The sequence below is a fragment of the Homalodisca vitripennis genome, chromosome 5, assembly GCF_021130785.1.
Source record: "Homalodisca vitripennis isolate AUS2020 chromosome 5, UT_GWSS_2.1, whole genome shotgun sequence".
Taxonomy (NCBI): domain Eukaryota; kingdom Metazoa; phylum Arthropoda; class Insecta; order Hemiptera; family Cicadellidae; genus Homalodisca; species Homalodisca vitripennis.
In genome coordinates, this window is record NC_060211.1 from 62,548,790 (window position 1) to 62,566,607 (window position 17,818).

The 17,818-nt window shown below is 33.7% G+C and overlaps 1 protein-coding gene across 2 annotated transcripts; it reads left to right on the forward strand.

Annotated features, from left to right (window-relative positions):
- Positions 1 to 1,407: 1,407 nt before the first annotated feature.
- On the forward strand, positions 1,408 to 17,458 carry LOC124362295 (zinc finger protein 385B-like). Of its 2 annotated transcripts, none has more exons than XM_046816671.1 (8): positions 1,408 to 1,705; positions 6,133 to 6,301; positions 6,968 to 7,057; positions 9,384 to 9,546; positions 9,717 to 9,800; positions 12,495 to 12,580; positions 14,220 to 14,502; positions 17,098 to 17,458. In XM_046816671.1, exons 1-7 carry the CDS (start codon positions 1,665 to 1,667, stop codon positions 14,487 to 14,489), a joined length of 903 nt encoding a protein of 300 aa, XP_046672627.1. In that variant the 5' UTR covers positions 1,408 to 1,664; the 3' UTR covers positions 14,490 to 14,502; positions 17,098 to 17,458. The 2 variants fall into 2 exon arrangements, with proteins under 2 accessions (XP_046672627.1, XP_046672628.1); XM_046816672.1 differs by having other exon boundaries at positions 9,717 to 9,794.
- The last annotated feature ends 360 nt before the right edge of the window (positions 17,459 to 17,818 follow it).

Genomic DNA, 17,818 nt, shown 5'->3' on the forward strand with positions numbered 1-17,818 from the left:
ACAGAACATCCAGATACTCGAAAGGGCCGTCCTATGCCGGAGCCAAACTTTTCAACCTCTTACCGAACAGCATCAAGCGCGGCAATCCAAAGACTCTGAAGATGAGGCTTCTGAACTGGCTGCTCGATGTCCCTGTCTATGATTTGGACGAGTTTGCTGATCGCTGTGTATATCAACATAGACTGAACTAAAATACGTACTTGTTTGTAAATGCCTGTCTTATATATTTTTTTGTAACATGACGCCATTTCTGAGCTCAATGCTCATGTAATAAAGTTCTCTCTCTCTCTCTCTCTCTCTCTCTCTCTCTCTCTCTCTCTCTCTCTCTCTCTCTCTCTCTCTCTCTCTCTCTCTCTCTCTCTCTCTCTCTCTCTCTCTGGCGTTAAACAGTTCAGAGGTGTACAAGAGAACGGGAGATAAAATTGGAGTAAAACTGCCTAGTGTAAACATATCCTTACCCCAAGCATTGCCCCCGATTACTGTAATGCCAGATAGTAGTTCTTTTTGAGAATTGGAGAGCGACGCTGGAGTTAAATTTATAAACATTACCAAGATTTCTTTGTCGTGTGTGGACATATTGTGCATTGACTTCCGCAACATGACGGCAACTGCTAACGACAGCAGCTTTTGCAATTACTAGCTGTAGCTACAGCTATCGCTCGATTAAAATTGCTTTCTCTTGCTCACATTACGCGACAGCATTATCTGGCAACATTACTCTCCAGTTTAAACGTAACTTTATACATGGAGTAACAATTAATTGATAGTGTATATAACCAGATAGTAATGTTAAGAATAATATTAGGGGTTTACCAAAGGTTTTTACACTGTTCATTCGTTTAAGTAAATGTTTGTATACCAAAATTGCCTAACAAATATACCTATTTCTAACACTTAAGCAGTTCGTGCACCGGCTACAAAACTATGTTTTATTGTTATTTCCTAACGTTTAAGTTGGTTTAATATGTCTAAAGAGTAGACGTTTAAATATACAACAAATTTCGAAGATGAGCAATAACATTCCCATAAATAGTTTATTATATGTATCTATTTGAATTATTATTCAATATGTACTTTTTATCCAGCTAATCGGTTATCTGCATTTTGGACTTTTCCCTCTCAATAATTATTGTTTCTATTACAACTCCTACTTCAACTCCACACACATGTCCTCCTCCGCAGACTAATGGTTATAGTCTCGGCTCTCTAACTGAGAGATCACGGATTCGAATCCCGGGGAGGTCCAATCACATGAATGATGCCCGGGGAGGCAAAGACATGAATGATACAGTACTTTGCAAAATACCAGTGTAATAATAAATTAGAGTACTTTGCAAACATAAATACCAGTGTAATAAATCAGTGTACATCGAAGCCAGCATAGCTTAAAAGCTGAGGCTTAAAAAGATAAAAAAAAAAACTCACACACAGTCGGTCTGATTACTCTCATGGGCATCAATGTAAATTCATTATCCAATTAGCTAAATTTAAATTGAAAATTGGTTAACCTACAACTTCATAGCTGAATCTCGTCTAGCTATCGGTGCTTACTAGTGTTATCCAGGTTTTGTAGAACTATATAAGAGTGAGAACATAGGGAAAGAAACTAATCTTTCAAAACAATTTTTGTGCAGATTTACTGTATTGTAAACAAATTTATAGCGATGTCGAATTTCCCTGCTGTAGCCACCGTTATTGGAGTGAGGTAAATGCGTAATCTAATCATTTACTGTTAGAATATCTTAGAATTATCTGTTAGACATCAAAATTAGCCTGCGAATTTAATAAAATGCAATGTAAAAGTGTGCAGAAAAAACAAATTTATTAAGTACCTAACCTATTTAAAAATTATCAATCTAATTATAATAGTTTCTTTATGATTGATTAAACGGTATTTATTTACAATACCGTGACCATGAAAAATGGACTTTTTTTCATGGGTTGGGCATTTATAGCCAAGTGTTATTATCACAGGTGCATATAAACTGGGGGGGAAAGTATATCATTGTATTATATTGATGCCTTTCGGGCATTATTGCATTAAAGATGGAAAATAACCGACAAAATTTTGTCGAACAACACTTGGAGGGTTAAGGATCAGGGGCATCACGTGATCTGGGATTCGACTTTTGCAAGCTCGAGTTAATTTTTTTTCTAAAAGAGCAAGCAGTGCGCAGCACTGCGCAGCGGGCAGGCATCGTTGACAGGATTAACGTCATCATTTCAGTAAAATTGCCAGAGGTACTGTCAAAAACAGAGTTATCAGAGGATTTCAAAAAATCGTAACTCCTTTGATTTTCGTTGCCGACGAATTTTTTCTTCACTATTGTTTTCAGGAAAAATTGTAGTTTTCAGGAAAAAAAAATGAACATACCTTTCCATGGTCACGATTTTGTAAATTGATACCGATTAAACTATATACTAGAAAATCCACTATAGACTATTTTTTTTAATAAGTTTAGCCTTTAATTTGGGGTAGTGTATAGCTGGGCCAAGTAATCTGAGAGGGTGGCCAAAGCCATCCACAAAATATTGACCTCACCTATACACTCTAATTCTGTGGTTAATTTTTTAAAACTGAATTGGTAATTGGGTAGCTATATGGTAAAAGGCGGGGGTGGCAAATCATGAATTTGACGTTATCAACGTATTCTGCTCACCCTCCTGAACAAAAAATATATATAGTATAGGGGGGTGCAAATGACAAATAACATGATTTTAGGGGGTATATTCATAAGTAGTTAAGTTTCTAATGTTTTAATGTTCAGTTTGTGTGTTGTGTCTGGATAATCTGTTTACTTGAATATTATCTGCGGTCAGGACTGATAGCAGCGTGATAACATATCTGTTATCTGAGTTCTCCGGAGCATGTTCGTTCTCGTGTTCAGTAGGTTGGATTGAGTGTGCGTTACAATTATGATTCAACCATCCACTAGTTCGACCAACCCTAGTGAATTGTGTGTGTCAGAGAGTTTAGTAGGGCACGTAAAGAGTTTACGTTTTAACCGAAACGAAATTATTTCCTTTTTAATTGAACATGGAATTTTTAATAATGAGTGTATTTGTTCGTCGTGCGGTCGTGTGTTGTTTTTAAACCGGGAGACTTTGTTGTTTCGTTGCAATAGGAAAATTAGAAAAAGTACGTTAGTAAAAAAAAGTTTTAAATGTTGCAATTTTTAAAAATCCACTTTTTTGTTGCTGCTGCTCAGCTATATCCGCCAACACACTAATGGTAAGTGTTCTCTGTTAATATCCATCTATATATTTATGTTAGAGTATTTCATGATTTATTAAGTTTTTTCACTTTACATAATTGCCTTTGCATTACATTTCAATTTATATTTCTGATCAGTCCCTCTAGAATTTGATATTTTACTGATGGTACTATCTCGAGGGATGTTTTTCTTTCATTGACATCAGCGCGGGCTTCGGCAGCACCTTTGGTGCTGTTGAAACCCGCGCTGATGGCCGGAGGCACTCGTCTCATTTCGATAACAAGTAATTAATTTGTAGCTCGAAATTAAGAAAAACATTGTTCATTTGGATCAAAATACTGTTCATTTTTGTATTATTTTTCATTTACGTTTGTAAAGATGGCGGCGCAACCGATGGCGTCATCACGAGGTTGAATCATGGTCACAAAAGGTTACGTTACGCTAGACGTGGATGTAGAACATGGAAATATTACTCCGCATGTGAATAGTTGTTTAATTTTTGTGTTCTAGAACTTTGTTATTTCTCATTTCCACCCCATCAAACCTTATGCTTTTTTTGTTCTATGGCACGATTCCAATAAGTTAATAATGCAAAACTCGTATTTTTCCGCTCCGGCCATTAATATGATAATTACGGGTAATTGTTCAAATAATGGCAGGAGCGGCAAAATACGAGTTTTCCATTATTAACTTATTGGAATCGTCGTACAGAACAAAACAATATAAGATTTGACGGGGTGCAAATGAGAAAAACGAAGTTGTAAAACATAAAAAATGGAAAAACTGTTCATGCACGGAGCAATATTTCCATGTTGTACAGCCACTTCGGGCGTCATGTGACCTGTGACCATGATTCAACCTCGTGATAACGTCATCGGATGCGGCGCCATCTTTGCAAACGTAAATAAAAAATAATACTGAAATGAGCAGAATTTTTACAATCTATTCTTAATTTCGAGCTACTAATTAATTAGTTATTATCGGGTTGAGACGTGTGTCTCCAGCCATAACCTCGAGCTGCGGCAGCACCTGCTGCCCCGTGCTGATGTCAACGAAAGAAAAACATCCCTCGAGATAGTACCTATCAGTAAAATATCAAATTCTAGAGTGGCTGATCATAAATATAAATTTAATTGTAATACCAAGGCAATTATGTACAGTGTAAAAAACTTAATAAATCAAGAAAACCCCAAATATAAATATATAAATGGACATTAATAGAGAACACTTACCACTTGTGTGTTCCACAGAATGCGCAGAATGCCAAACTCCAATGAAATATAGCGTTGTCTCGCTGGCTTTAAATGCAACAATATGGTCACCAAACCAAAATATGTCTCTATGTCTAAGCGTATTCTTTCAAAACAGGAACCTGCCCGGGCCGATTTAAAAAAAATTACAACAGTCAAAACTTTTTTTACTACTTTTACGAATTTTTCTGTCACTACGAAACATCGAAGTCTCCCAGTTTAAAAACAATACGCGACCGTACGACAAACAAATTCACCTATTATAAAAAATTCTATGTTCTATTTAAGAGGAACTAATCTCCTGTCCTGAGGAAACGTAGGCTCTTAACATGCCCCAGAAAATACTCCAACACACACAATTCACTACGATTCGTTGAACTAGTGGATGGTTGATCCATGATTGTCACACACTCACTCGATACAACCTACAGTATACAATATCTTGTGAAGCACTAACTTCTGCCCTGAAGCGCTCAGATAACAAATACGCTATCAGTTCCAGCCGCAGATAATATTTACAGATATCCAGACACAGCACACAAACAGTACATTAAAATATTAAAAACTTAACTATTTATGAATATACCCCCTAAAACCATGTTATTTATCATTTGCTCCCCCTAAAACCATATATATTTTTGTTCAGGAGAATGAGCAGAATATGTTGATAACATCAAATTCGCTATTTGCCAGGTCAGCCCTTAACTTTATAGTTTTCACTGAATTATCAGAGCAACTTTTATTTGAATATACCCACGAGATAACTGAATAAATCAGTAAATATTCCAGTTTTTGCCTCTTGGGTCATGAGAAATCGAAGGTCTCTAAGAGAAAGCTCAATGTTCTTGAAAAAAACATCCCCTTTCCCCCGCCCACCTACCATGTGACCAGCTGACCCGCTTGCACAGATCCCTTGGCCCATCTGTACACCTGGGATCAACAAAGAGGATAGTTGGGATTCAGCCAACCATTGTTTGTATATACTGTACAACCTACTTAAAAACTTCGTCTGGTAACTTTTGTTGACATCAAAATATCAATTTCCTGTTCTAAAATAACACACGGTCACATAAATAACTCACACTCTCACTTTGAAAAGCAATGATAAATGAGAAATTCTCTAAATTAATTTAATATTATTAAAAGTATTTATATAATATATTTAAAGTATTAATTTAAAATTAATTAATACTTTTAAACTCCTCACGTGGATCCTACTCAAACACATAAGAACACAATTTTCCAAATTAAATGACTGTATGGAACACGTGGTAGTTGAGTAATGGACACCATGGTTATCCACAAGGCACTAATAACAATGTATGATAATGGATTCTAACCACTGAACGCTTCCCCAGGAGGGCTACGTTCTTTTTGACAGTACCTTATTGGAATTCCTAAAGTAAGCAACAGAACAAACTATGCAATTAATATTTTTTAATAAATAGCCCACTCCAACTCAAAAGAGTTGGTTATGATGAAATTACACTGCAGTCAGGAAGCATTGAAATTACAGATAATTTGGTTTTTATGCAATTTTTGCTTTCTTTATTTGTCTTATTTTGTGTATAATTTGTTGATATTAAATATGTATTCAAATGTCATTATTGCAGTGTTTGGACAGGTAGAGGTCTACTCTATTTTTTATTATTATTTACCTTTTTCAGTAAAGAAGTAGCAGAAAGTGGGCCGTTGTTGGCGACTCTCGCGATAGATCCAAGCATTATAGGAGCCCAACCACACCCTGCAGAACCAGTAGAAATAAAAACTGGAGACCCTGTGTCACAAGCAGTAGTTGACAACATTATTGGGAAGCTTCCAACAAAAAAAGAACCGGTAAGGCATTGTAAATTACCAGTCTAGGATACGAATAGAAAAGTGCTTTAAATGTAGTGGATATGTGTTTGCGTTAGCTGGACGCCTGTGTATTAGGTGATACAAAAAATATAAAATGAGGGTGAAATAAAGGCGGTTTGATTCTTGATAGTTTTGTATTTTTGTGTTAAAATAAAAGTAGGAGTAATGACGATTTACATAGGCAAGCATTTACTCTTCAGACAACTATTTGGAAGATTATGCTTACTTGAATGTATATATAAACAATAATTATTGTGCCGAATTGACAATAGGCAGTCAAGTAAAGTATTTCTGTCATAAGTTATAAAATAATTTTACCCTTTACTTGAGCACATGGCCATTTTCAGTGAAGAGAAGAAAATGTTACAGTTTAAAGTAGAGATTTGTGTCTGCTTATAAAGGTGTTGCAGTATTCATGTTCTGTTATTCTATAGAAAAATTTATTTTGTGAATTTTCAAACCTGTTCTTGTTAAAATAAAACCAAAGGGTTTTAAGCATAGCTTATTTATATTGCTTTATGTAGACTGAACCTATTCTTTTGTGTACAGTTAATTTAACTTTAATTTGAAAACTTTTAGTATTATAAAGGTGCATTATATAAAATTGATCTGAGATTAAATATTCTTCTCTTCTCTTTCTGTCAGGTACTGTTGCGGTGTGACATCTGCAATATCATTGTATCTAGCCAAGAAATATTGGAGACCCACTATGCTGGAGCAAAACATGCCAGGAAGGTTAGTGTTAGTGAGCTTTTGTTCTACACTATCTATCCAGGCCACAAATTAAATAGAAAGAACCACCATCTATCACTCAATCAAAAGCATACGTTTAGTACTGGTTTGCTTTTGTAGCCTACGCATAAAATCCTATTTAAACAAGGGATCAATTCATGTCCCTGTTATAGATATCAGTGTAAAACTTCTCATGTCACTCAGATGTGAGTTTATTAAAAGCATTAAATTGTTGATTTCGAAACGCAAAACGTAATTAATTAATTATATTTTTATGAATACAAATTTGAAGTGATAAATTATTATTCTCTTTGCTTACTCTCATAGCAATTTTATATTCAGTTGGACTAGGTCCCAACAATCATCCTCCATAGTTTTCTGTCTTTTGCCACCTGTATAGTATGGTAGCACTATTTGATGTCTACTTTTCCTTTTCCCAGAATTTATGTGTTCTTCCATCAGGCTTGCTAAGTCCTATTTCCTTCTCTAATTAATTTTTACATCACATATTCATGCCATCAATGTTTCAATAAGAAAGTGTTCAAGATCTCACAAGATCCCATTGTTTCACTAATAATCCATTGTATAACTGTATGTCACACTGTTATTAAGTAATGGCTTGAACCATAGAATAAACTATTTTAAAATAATTTAGGAAGCTGACAATGCAATTCTTATTTTTTCTGCTATATCAGTTAATATAAGCTTAAAACTGTTCAATTGATAAAATGTCATTACATTTAATTTGTACTTTTTTGAAAGTTAAAGTCCATCACAAAAATATACCAGGTTTAAAGTGATCCAATAGCTAACTTTTTAATTACACAACTTAGCACCACACTTTAAATTTGGAACTTGCTCAATTTTAAGTTTCACTCAGGAATACACTTTCAAATTTTTTGAAGAAGGCCGCCATTTTCCAATATGGCGGCCAACTTTAAAATCTGTTATGGAACACCCTGTATTTTATGTTGTTTTTAGATTCTACTCTACAAAATAAGACATTTTTGCTTTTGAGAGTTTTTCAATATCTCTAATGGTTCAGGAGCTACGTGGACTGGAAGTTTTCATCATCAGTGGTTCTTCATCATCATCATCAGCTTCCAGTCCACGTAGCTCCTGAACCATTAGAGATATTGAAAAACTCTCAAAAGCAAAAATGTCTTATTTTGTAGAGTAGAATCTAAAAACAACATAAAATACAGGGTGTTCCATAACAGATTTTAAAGTTGGCCGCCATATTGGAAAATGGCGGCCTTCTTCAAAAAATTTGAAAGTGTATCCCTGAGTGATGCTTAAAATTGAGCAAGTTCCAAATTTAAAGTGTGGTGCTAAGTCGTGTAATTAAAAAGTTAGCTATTGGATCACTTTAAAAAAACTCACCCGGTATATTTAATTTCACATTCAATGTGTTGTACCTTAGTGTCCTTAAGCAGCACTTTTCACACGGGAGTTTCAGCTATATGCTACTAGCCGTCCTAAAAACATCAACTTCCTGGGGCCATGCTCTTTTATGTATTGAATTATGCATTTTATATTATTACTCATAGTACAATAATATAATAATGCTTTGAAGAATAAAAGTTTAAAAATACTTCATTAATACAAAAGATTATAAATTTCAAGTAATAATCCACGTGTTGGAAAATATAGATTTTAAAATTTTAAATGCATAGCTGTTTAAGATAACTTCTTTGAACAGAGAAAAGTTATTTTTATATCTATCTTTCCATGTGAAATTAAAGGTATTTAAAGTAGAAAATTTATTGTGTAATCAGACCCAAATAAAAATGGGCGAAGATAAAAATGTAAAACTCTTACAATATATACATGAGTTACAGCTTCATGGAGTGACAAATTTTTTTGTTCAATTCATTTATGACTTTGTAGAACTAATTAATTTTTTAATGAGATACAATTCTTTTTAATGGTATGATTTATAAATTTGTTTTCTTAAGAAATTAAGTTTTCTTTAAGCTATAACTCATGTACATGCTACAAAAGTTTCTCATTTTTATCTTCAGCTGTTGTTTTTGTTTGAGCCTCATTACAAAATGGCTAAATCTCCTATACTTAAATGGCTGTAATTTAATCTGGAGTGATAACAAAAATTTTTAACTACTTTTATAATTAGGTAAGTTATCTTAAAAGGCTACGAAGTTTACATAAAAAATATTTTCTGTACTAAAAACTGATTGCATCAACTTGAAACTCATGCTATTATGTACTATTCTAAATATCAGTAATTTCATTGTACAATTGTTCCAATTCATGTTTATTTCTTAAGGTTTTAGATGAGAATACTCAGACTTTTTATTCTGTTTTTCAGTTGAAGGGCCAGGAATTGATAAAAGAGATTTTGAACTCACCACATTCTACATTCATTGCACCTAATGCTCAGAATGGGTCTGAGAGTAGGATTGCTGAGTTCACGTGCAAGATCTGCAATGTCAGAGTTAACTCTGAGCAGCAGCTTCAGCAGCATCTGACAGGTACCTTGTTCATATATGTAGTACAGAGTGATCATTAAGTTGTGCATATCAAAAGGAATGTTTCTGTAAATAGAAGTCAATGAATTAGTTATATTGACTTCCACAAAATAGAATCAATTGTACTACTGACAATTTCATTTCAATTTTGTAGTAAGTTTTTTATGTTCCAGGCTCAAAACACAAGAACAAAGCAGAATCAAGCCAGTCAAATACAATGCAAGTGTCTGTTGCTAATGGCAGCAATGGAGGTAAAGGTGGGCAGTAATTAAGATACCCATAATAGCTATTGTTGTTGGTGCACTTCCTTTGTATAACATACTCAACTATAATTTGTCATTGAGTTTATTAATTTTTGGAAGCAAATCATTTAGAGCATCATTTCATAAACAAGTTAACGTCTTTGCTAATATTGCAACAGGATTTTTGCCGAGATTTGCCATTATTCAGTAGTAGAAAAATAAAAAAATCAGTAATACTTCGTTTCGAGATCTGCAATCTGACCTCTTCCTCAGGCAAATAACCAACCTAACACATAACTGTAAACTAGATTAACCTAAACATATCATACCACCATGTTGTGTGTCAACTCCACTAACTCTGAAACGTGCTCTTAAAAAAAGAAAAACAACACTTATTATTGAAATGGAACTACAGAATACAGGTCACAATATGTCTGCACTCGCTGACTAACAACCTAACACATAACTGTAATCTAGATTAACCTAAACATATCATACCACCATGTTGTGTGTCAACTCCACTAACTCTGAAACGTGCTCTTAACAAAAGAAAAACAACACTTATTATTGAAATTGAACTACAGAATACAGGTCACAATATGTCTGCACTCGCTGACTAACAACCTAACACATAACTGTAATCTAGATTAACCTAAACATATCGTACCACCATGTTGTGTGTCAACTCCACTAACTCTGAAACGTGCTCTTAACAAAAGAAAAACAACACTTATTATTGAAACGGAACTACAGAATACAGGTCACAATATGTCTGCACTCGCTGACTAACAACCTAACACATAACTGTAATCTAGATTAACCTAAACATATCATACCACCATGTTGTGTGTCAACTCCACTAACTCTGAAATGTGCTCTTAACAAAAGAAAAACAACACTTATTATTGAAACAGAACTACAGAATACAGGTCACAATATGTCTGCACTCGCTGACTAACAACCTAACACATAACTGTAATCTAGATTAACCTAAACATATCGTACCACCATGTTGTATGTCAACTCCACTAACTCTGAAACGTGCTCTTAACAAAAGAAAAACAACACTTGTTATTGAAACGGAACTACAGAATACACGTCACAATATGTCTGCACTCGCTGACTAACAACCTAACACATAACTGTAATCTAGATTAACCTAAACATATCGTACCACCATGTTGTGTGTCAACTCCACTAACTCTGAAACGTGCTCTTAACAAAAGAAAAACAACACTTATTATTGAAACGGAACTACAGAATACAGGTCACAATATGTCTGCACTCGCTGACTAACAACCTAACACATAACTGTAATCTAGATTAACCTAAACATATCATACCACCATGTTGTGTGTCAACTCCACTAACTCTGAAACGTGCTCTTAACAAAAGAAAAACAACACTTATTATTGAAACAGAACTACAGAATACAAGTCATAATATGTCTGCACTCGCTGACTAACAACCTAACACATAACTGTAATCTAGATTAACCTAAACATATCGTACCACCATGTTGTGTGTCAACTCCACTAACTCTGAAACGTGCTCTTAACAAAAGAAAAACAACACTTATTATTGAAATGGAACTACAGAATACACGTCACAATATGTCTGCACTCGCTGACTAACAACCTAACACATAACTGTAATCTAGATTAACCTAAACATATCGTACCACCATGTTGTGTTTCAACTCCACTAACTCTGAAACGTGCTCTTAACAAAAGAAAAACAACACTTATTATTGAAACGGAACTACAGAATACAGGTCACAATATGTCTGCACTCGCTGACTAACAACCTAACACATAACTGTAATCTAGATTAACCTAAACATATCGTACCACCATGTTGTGTGTCAACTCCACTAACTCTGAAACGTGCTCTTAACAAAAGAAAAACAACACTTGTTATTGAAACGGAACTACAGAATACACGTCACAATATGTCTGCATTCGCTGACCAACAATCTAAGACAGATCAGATTCTTGAAACTTAGTGTTACTGATTATTTTATCTCTAAATGATGGCAAATGTCCGGAAAAATCCTGTTTCCTTCACTGTCCTTCCATTGTCAAAAACTTTTATTAATAATTGCAACCTTTATGAGTAGCAATAACTTAATTTAATTTGTTTGATAAGGATTTATTCACTAAAAGGACTTGCTTAAGACCTCTCACTTGCCGAGCAAGCTTGTTAATTACTACACCACAGACCCCTCATTTTTTTGTGATTAATTGATCAAATAATGATAATGATCAATTACTTAGTGTTCGGCTGTTTTTTGTGTGTGTCTAAATAAGCAAATAAATAATGCATTCAGAAAACAAAATACCTGTCATTAATATTCATAAATTTGTATGAATGTTATTAGCCTAATTTATTGATAGGTAGATGAATTACCATGCTTGCCTTGCAAGTAAGAGATCCAGTTTATAGCCCATAACATCAAACATTGAACTTTAATTATTTGACAACTGACACTAATTTCATCTTCTTAAAAATGTCAACTACTTAATTCTCTGTCACTAATTGATTTATAAAGAATTTTGTATAACTTTTTATAAATGTGTTGGAAAAAAGAGCTGCAGTTGACAACTTTGATTAATGAATTTTGGTGTTGTGTTTGTCCAATTGTTCATCAATCTGATTTATTTGATCTCATCGATAGATGTGATAGATAGATAGTATTGATGACACTAGGTGTGGTGGCTGTGGATATTGGACCTAACAGGCTGTATTGTGCGGCTTGCAACGTTCACGTCAACTCCGATCTTCAGTTACATCAGGTAACTCTATAAATTTTTCTTCTTTATCAATGGATGAAATCATTGAAATAACATTTTTCCCAAAACAAAACACAAGTTACGGAATACAACATTCGTCTTTAAATTAGAATTTTCAATAAAACATTAATGTTTTTCTCAGTGGCATGTGGAGGGTTAAATATTAGATGAAGCACCAATGTTATCTGATGAATAATTAGCTTCATTGTCAGTAAAAAAATGAAGGCAAGTGCTGGATAGTCTGCAGATAAGAATTTGCACCCATTGAACAGTGTGTACGGTAAGAAATTGTTTTATAAACTATTTTTTACTTCAATTTTAAATTGAGTGAAAATCCTCCTATTTGTGGAAGAACACTCTCCTTAGGATTTTTTTCAATGTTTTTACATAAGGCATTGTTTTAAACTCGTTTTAGATCCATTACAATATAATTTAGATACTGCACTATTACTTGTCGTGGATCAAATATCAAACGACTAATTGCCTCTACTGAGCAGATAAATTTATACTTCCACAGTTATCTTATTGAAAAAAGGTAGTTACATTGAGAATAGATGTTATCACGTTACAGATGTTTGGAAAATATTTTAATTTAATATTATATTTGTTTTCTGACACTCAGTGTAAATTAACACTACATAGATAAAAAAGTAGTCCTTATCAATGCTAAAAATTACAAGTTCATATCTCATGTTTATCCCTCTCAGTCTAACCTATTGGACTGAAGTATTTATGTTAAGAAATACATATCCAAATGATACGTACTAAAAATCTTGAGAATCTACAATGTGAGAACAACTTTAGATTCATTTAAACTCATTCTATCCAAGTCTTTGACAATAATGTAGTTGTAACCTATAATAGGTGATTACACACAGCGTAAACAAAACACAGGCCATCAGCACTGATGCTAGACCAAATCACCTGAGCTTGGTTATTCAAGGTCATGGACTACCAAAATATAAAACCGTAAACATACAAACGATACATCGTAAGCGAGACTATTGAACACTGCAGCACCAAATATGAAGCTTTTTGGTTAACCATGTTGCCTGTAATTTTGATAGAACTAACTGATTTTAGTACAAGATTTTGTGTAACTTCCTCTAAAGTAAATTTATTGAAATATCCTTTAGTATGTTACTAAAGTGTAGTGACTTGTTATTAATAAAAAACAAGCTTTTGTTTTAGTTTTCTGTTTGATACACAACTATTTTATTAATATCGTAAAAGAGTTGAAATTCAATTATTATTGTTTAATAACTCACCACAAATAATATAACCATTTTCATTCTTAACAGATAATTTTTTTTAACTTGCAAAAAATTATGTTGGTATTGGTCTGATATTCATCAGATCTACCAACATCTAATGAGTCAATTTGGAACATAATATCAAATTTAACCTATCATTCTTTTCTTAAATTTATTTCTTCCTTCTAAATTTTGGGTTTTCTACCATATTAAAAATTTAAGTATTGGATATTAGTGTTAATTTACTATTAAACAAATCATTCTTTACAAATAGATACTTATTTTATGTATCTTGTTTTCAAATTAACAATAAATTATCAGTATCACCAGAATTTATGAGTGTAGTTATTTATATAATTAAAAATATTACTGTAATAACGACATTGCAGCACATCACGTCAAGCAAACACGCCAACAAGGTAAATGGACGAGCCCCGACCAGCAACAACCGTGGCAGCCCTTACATGCGGCGACAGGCTCGAGGCGGGCGGAGCAGTAGTAGTGGGGTCAACAACTGGAGAAACAAGTTTGATTCAAACAATGGATGGAGCCCCAGCAACACCGGCATGGGTCTATCAGCTCCTAACTGGCCTAAGCTGCCTCTAGAGATAAACAAACCTTTTGTCTCCGGAGGTGTACTCTACTCCCGACGAGACTAGAATAGTCCGATAGGTATGTAAGTAGTAAAATAGATAGTTTGCAAGTAACCCCCCTATATCACTTTGAATCACTACAACAGCAAGCCTGGCATTAACGACTACTCACTTTTGATTTTCAGGCTAAATTAGTTTTTATCACGATATTAAACCGATTTCATTTAAATTGAGCAAAAACCTTTTCCGAAACATCTGGTGAGTTTGTTAATGACTATGCAAATACAACGAAAAGTATATAAGTTTAGGAATCAAATTTACAGACATTGCAATTTTAGGGCATTGGCTTTTTTTGAGCAAACTGCTTTTCTGTTATAAGAGAAAAAGAACTGCTGTGAGCCCCAGGTTGCAGCGCCAATTTGCTGAAGATCGCCCTACGTTGACTGCGTCAATTTGTCGCGAGATCTGCCCGTCGTAGTTGTGTCAATTTGCTGTGTCGGTTTTTTAGTGTTGTTGACGCCCCATGTAGTTGTGCGCCTTTTTGTTACCAGTCCCACGTTGCTGTACCATTTTGCTCCGGATGGTGTTGGTCGCCATCTTGCTCAAAATCTGCCCAAAGCTAGCTGCGTTCCCTTGGTACTGCTTGAAACTCTGCCACCTTCCAGATAAACAAATTGCTGTCCCAATCCTCTCCCAATCACTACTCAAAATGTGCTCCCTCTCATTGGTGATGTAAATTACTTCGTGTTAGCTAACTCATACTATTCCAACTTAATACCAAATTACTATTAAATTTGAATGTCTGTGGTGTTGACACCAACAACAAGTCTATGTCTATCTCAGGTTTTTAAATAGGTTAAGTAGTGGTTAAAAAATTTAATATCACTCCATTAAAGTTCCTATCACACTTTTTTATAAATGGGATACTCAAAGAAAAGTCAAACCAAGTGACCTTGACGTTAATTTATTCCATATTACACTGTCCATACATATATAATTCCACTCACCTTGCTTTGATAATTTAAGAGTCTAACATAATATCCCATCCTTCATTAAAATTTCAATACACCATATTACAGTTTCCTATTAATTTCACCACTACTACCTCAGGAGAATCCACACAACCTCCTTGCTTCAAGTCTGGAAAGAGAAGACGGAATCTCCGTATAAAACTACACATACCGACTCAAAACAATACTCATCCCCTCTCCCGTTCAAATCAGCGTCTTCACGAATAAATATAATTTGATTCTTTTCTTATAATTGTCAAAATTTATCACGTTTACTATAATTAATCAATTTAAGTCTTTCTATTTTCTTTTTATTATTTTTTCAAAGCTTTTTATTTAAATTTTTAGCAACATGTGCTTTATGACGTCATCAATATACAAGTCATTTATCCCACAATTGGCTTTTCTGCGTAATTCTATTTAGTACTTTTGTAAAACACGAATTTTGGTTATGTTTACTTCATTTTAATTAATCAAATCTTTTCCCGTATAAAGTTTAATATATTTCTTCGTTATTAATTAAATAAATCTCAATTCCGACAACATGTGATTCACTGACGTCACAGTCTGCCGATTCACTGACGTCACAGTCTGCCAATTCCCCGCGAATATTCAAATGTCGTAATTTGACCTGTTACAATACTGCATTTCCTGAGAAAATTGCAATTGAGTTTTATACTAGTGAAAAAGAATAGAGGGTTCCATCTTGGAGAACATTATATCACGTCCTTAAAAATATTTGCAGGTGTTGTCATACAAATAAAAACTGCATTGAATTTTGAACAGGTTGGGATTAAGAAAAATTTGAAAGTTAAATTCCTTTGTAACCTAAATCTGGCAATTCACTATGAGACCTAAACTAAACCCCTTTGTAACCTAGATTCCGCTATGTGACAAGATCTCCAACTCGGATCCAAAGTTCATCACTTTACGCTGTGAGGCCACTGGCTATCCAAAATGGCTGTCATAACTCAAGACGTATAAACAGTATAATACAGGAATTATTACTATAATGGAAACACTTAAAACTGTGACCTCTGCACCAGGTTTCAGAAAGTTTACGATTTGACTGGTTAAACTGTAACATAAAAACATTTCAGTTTTCCAACATAAAGATTTTGTTATGAGTAATAAACAGCAGGTTAAGCATTTTTCTGCCAAACACTGATGACTAAAGGGTTTTCTCTTAAACCATTACAATTGTAATAAAATGTGGACAGTCTTCTAGTCATGAAACATATAAGTCCATCATCAACACAATAAGTGTAATATTTGCTTGAATGTTTTGAATTTTATTTTTTGCCATAAAAGTTTATAAAAAAATTAAAAACCTTTGTATTCATATACAACTTGTAATAAGGTTTATGCTTTCACTGACAACATGGTCCCTCTCCCTGAAGTGCTAGAATACATGTATGTATTATAGGATCAGCCCTCATTTTAAGGGAAGGAGGGTCAACATGTCATGTAGACATGAGGCACAATCTTTTGCAATCATCTAAGTTAGTATCCTTGCCAATGGTGAGCCAATTACTATGAAGACTGGAAATTTGTAATTTCCTTTTTTAATCTTTGCAATGGATCCAACAGCTGTTAACTAAACTAGACTAGACAAATGTATATACTGCTTACTCTTGATTTAAAAAATTTATTAATTGTTTCAGGATAATAGGTGTTGTATCTCGTAGAAGAGTATTGAAGAAATCTTCACTCATTAATTGTGTTCACATAGTTAAATATAATCAAATTTATATTTGTTATTTATTAAAACAGTTTGAATTTTTGTAAAAGTCAAACTTAATTAATTTACAGAGATTGTTTACAGTAATTGTACAACTGTAAGTATGGTATTGTCTTATGCCGTCTGATTCTGATTCTCTTAACTATTACTTAAATCACAAACTGGTTATGTCAAGTTATTTACCTTTAGTAAATTTATAATATAATCTCAAAGAGGTTGATATTTGTATTGCTTTCAATAAACTATGATAATATTTCCAAATAAAATGTTTTAAATGCAATACATACATTTGTTTGCTTTTGTTTTCTAAATTTATATTGTTGAAATGTTTTCCTTTTTTTAACTATATTGATGTATAATGAGGGGCACAAGCAAAGCCTGCAGGTAATATACACTTTAATTATCCAATAAGCATTGTACGTTGCTGCCTTATTATTTCTTAATGTTGATGGCACTTGCACTGACAATATCTAGAGAATTTAAAACCTAAGCGCACATGCAAAATAAACCTTGTGTGATGATAAAAAAATAAGTATTACATTTGGTTTTTCAACTAGTCTGTTGAGAACAGCCCTTGATTACAATATTGTCATATACCATCATTAAATGTTTCAGGAACGGTCGATTAGGCTCCTCTATAGCGT

Bases quoted from the DNA above. Each gene is read 5' to 3' on its own strand.
- LOC124362295 (XM_046816671.1), top strand. From the start codon at position 1,665: ATGTCGAATTTCCCTGCTGTAGCCACCGTTATTGGAGTGAG. The intron at 7,058-9,383 runs GTTAGTGTTAGT...TCTGTTTTTCAG, and splicing joins GAGCAAAACATGCCAGGAAG to TTGAAGGGCCAGGAATTGAT. The intron at 12,581-14,219 runs GTAACTCTATAA...ACGACATTGCAG, and splicing joins CCGATCTTCAGTTACATCAG to CACATCACGTCAAGCAAACA.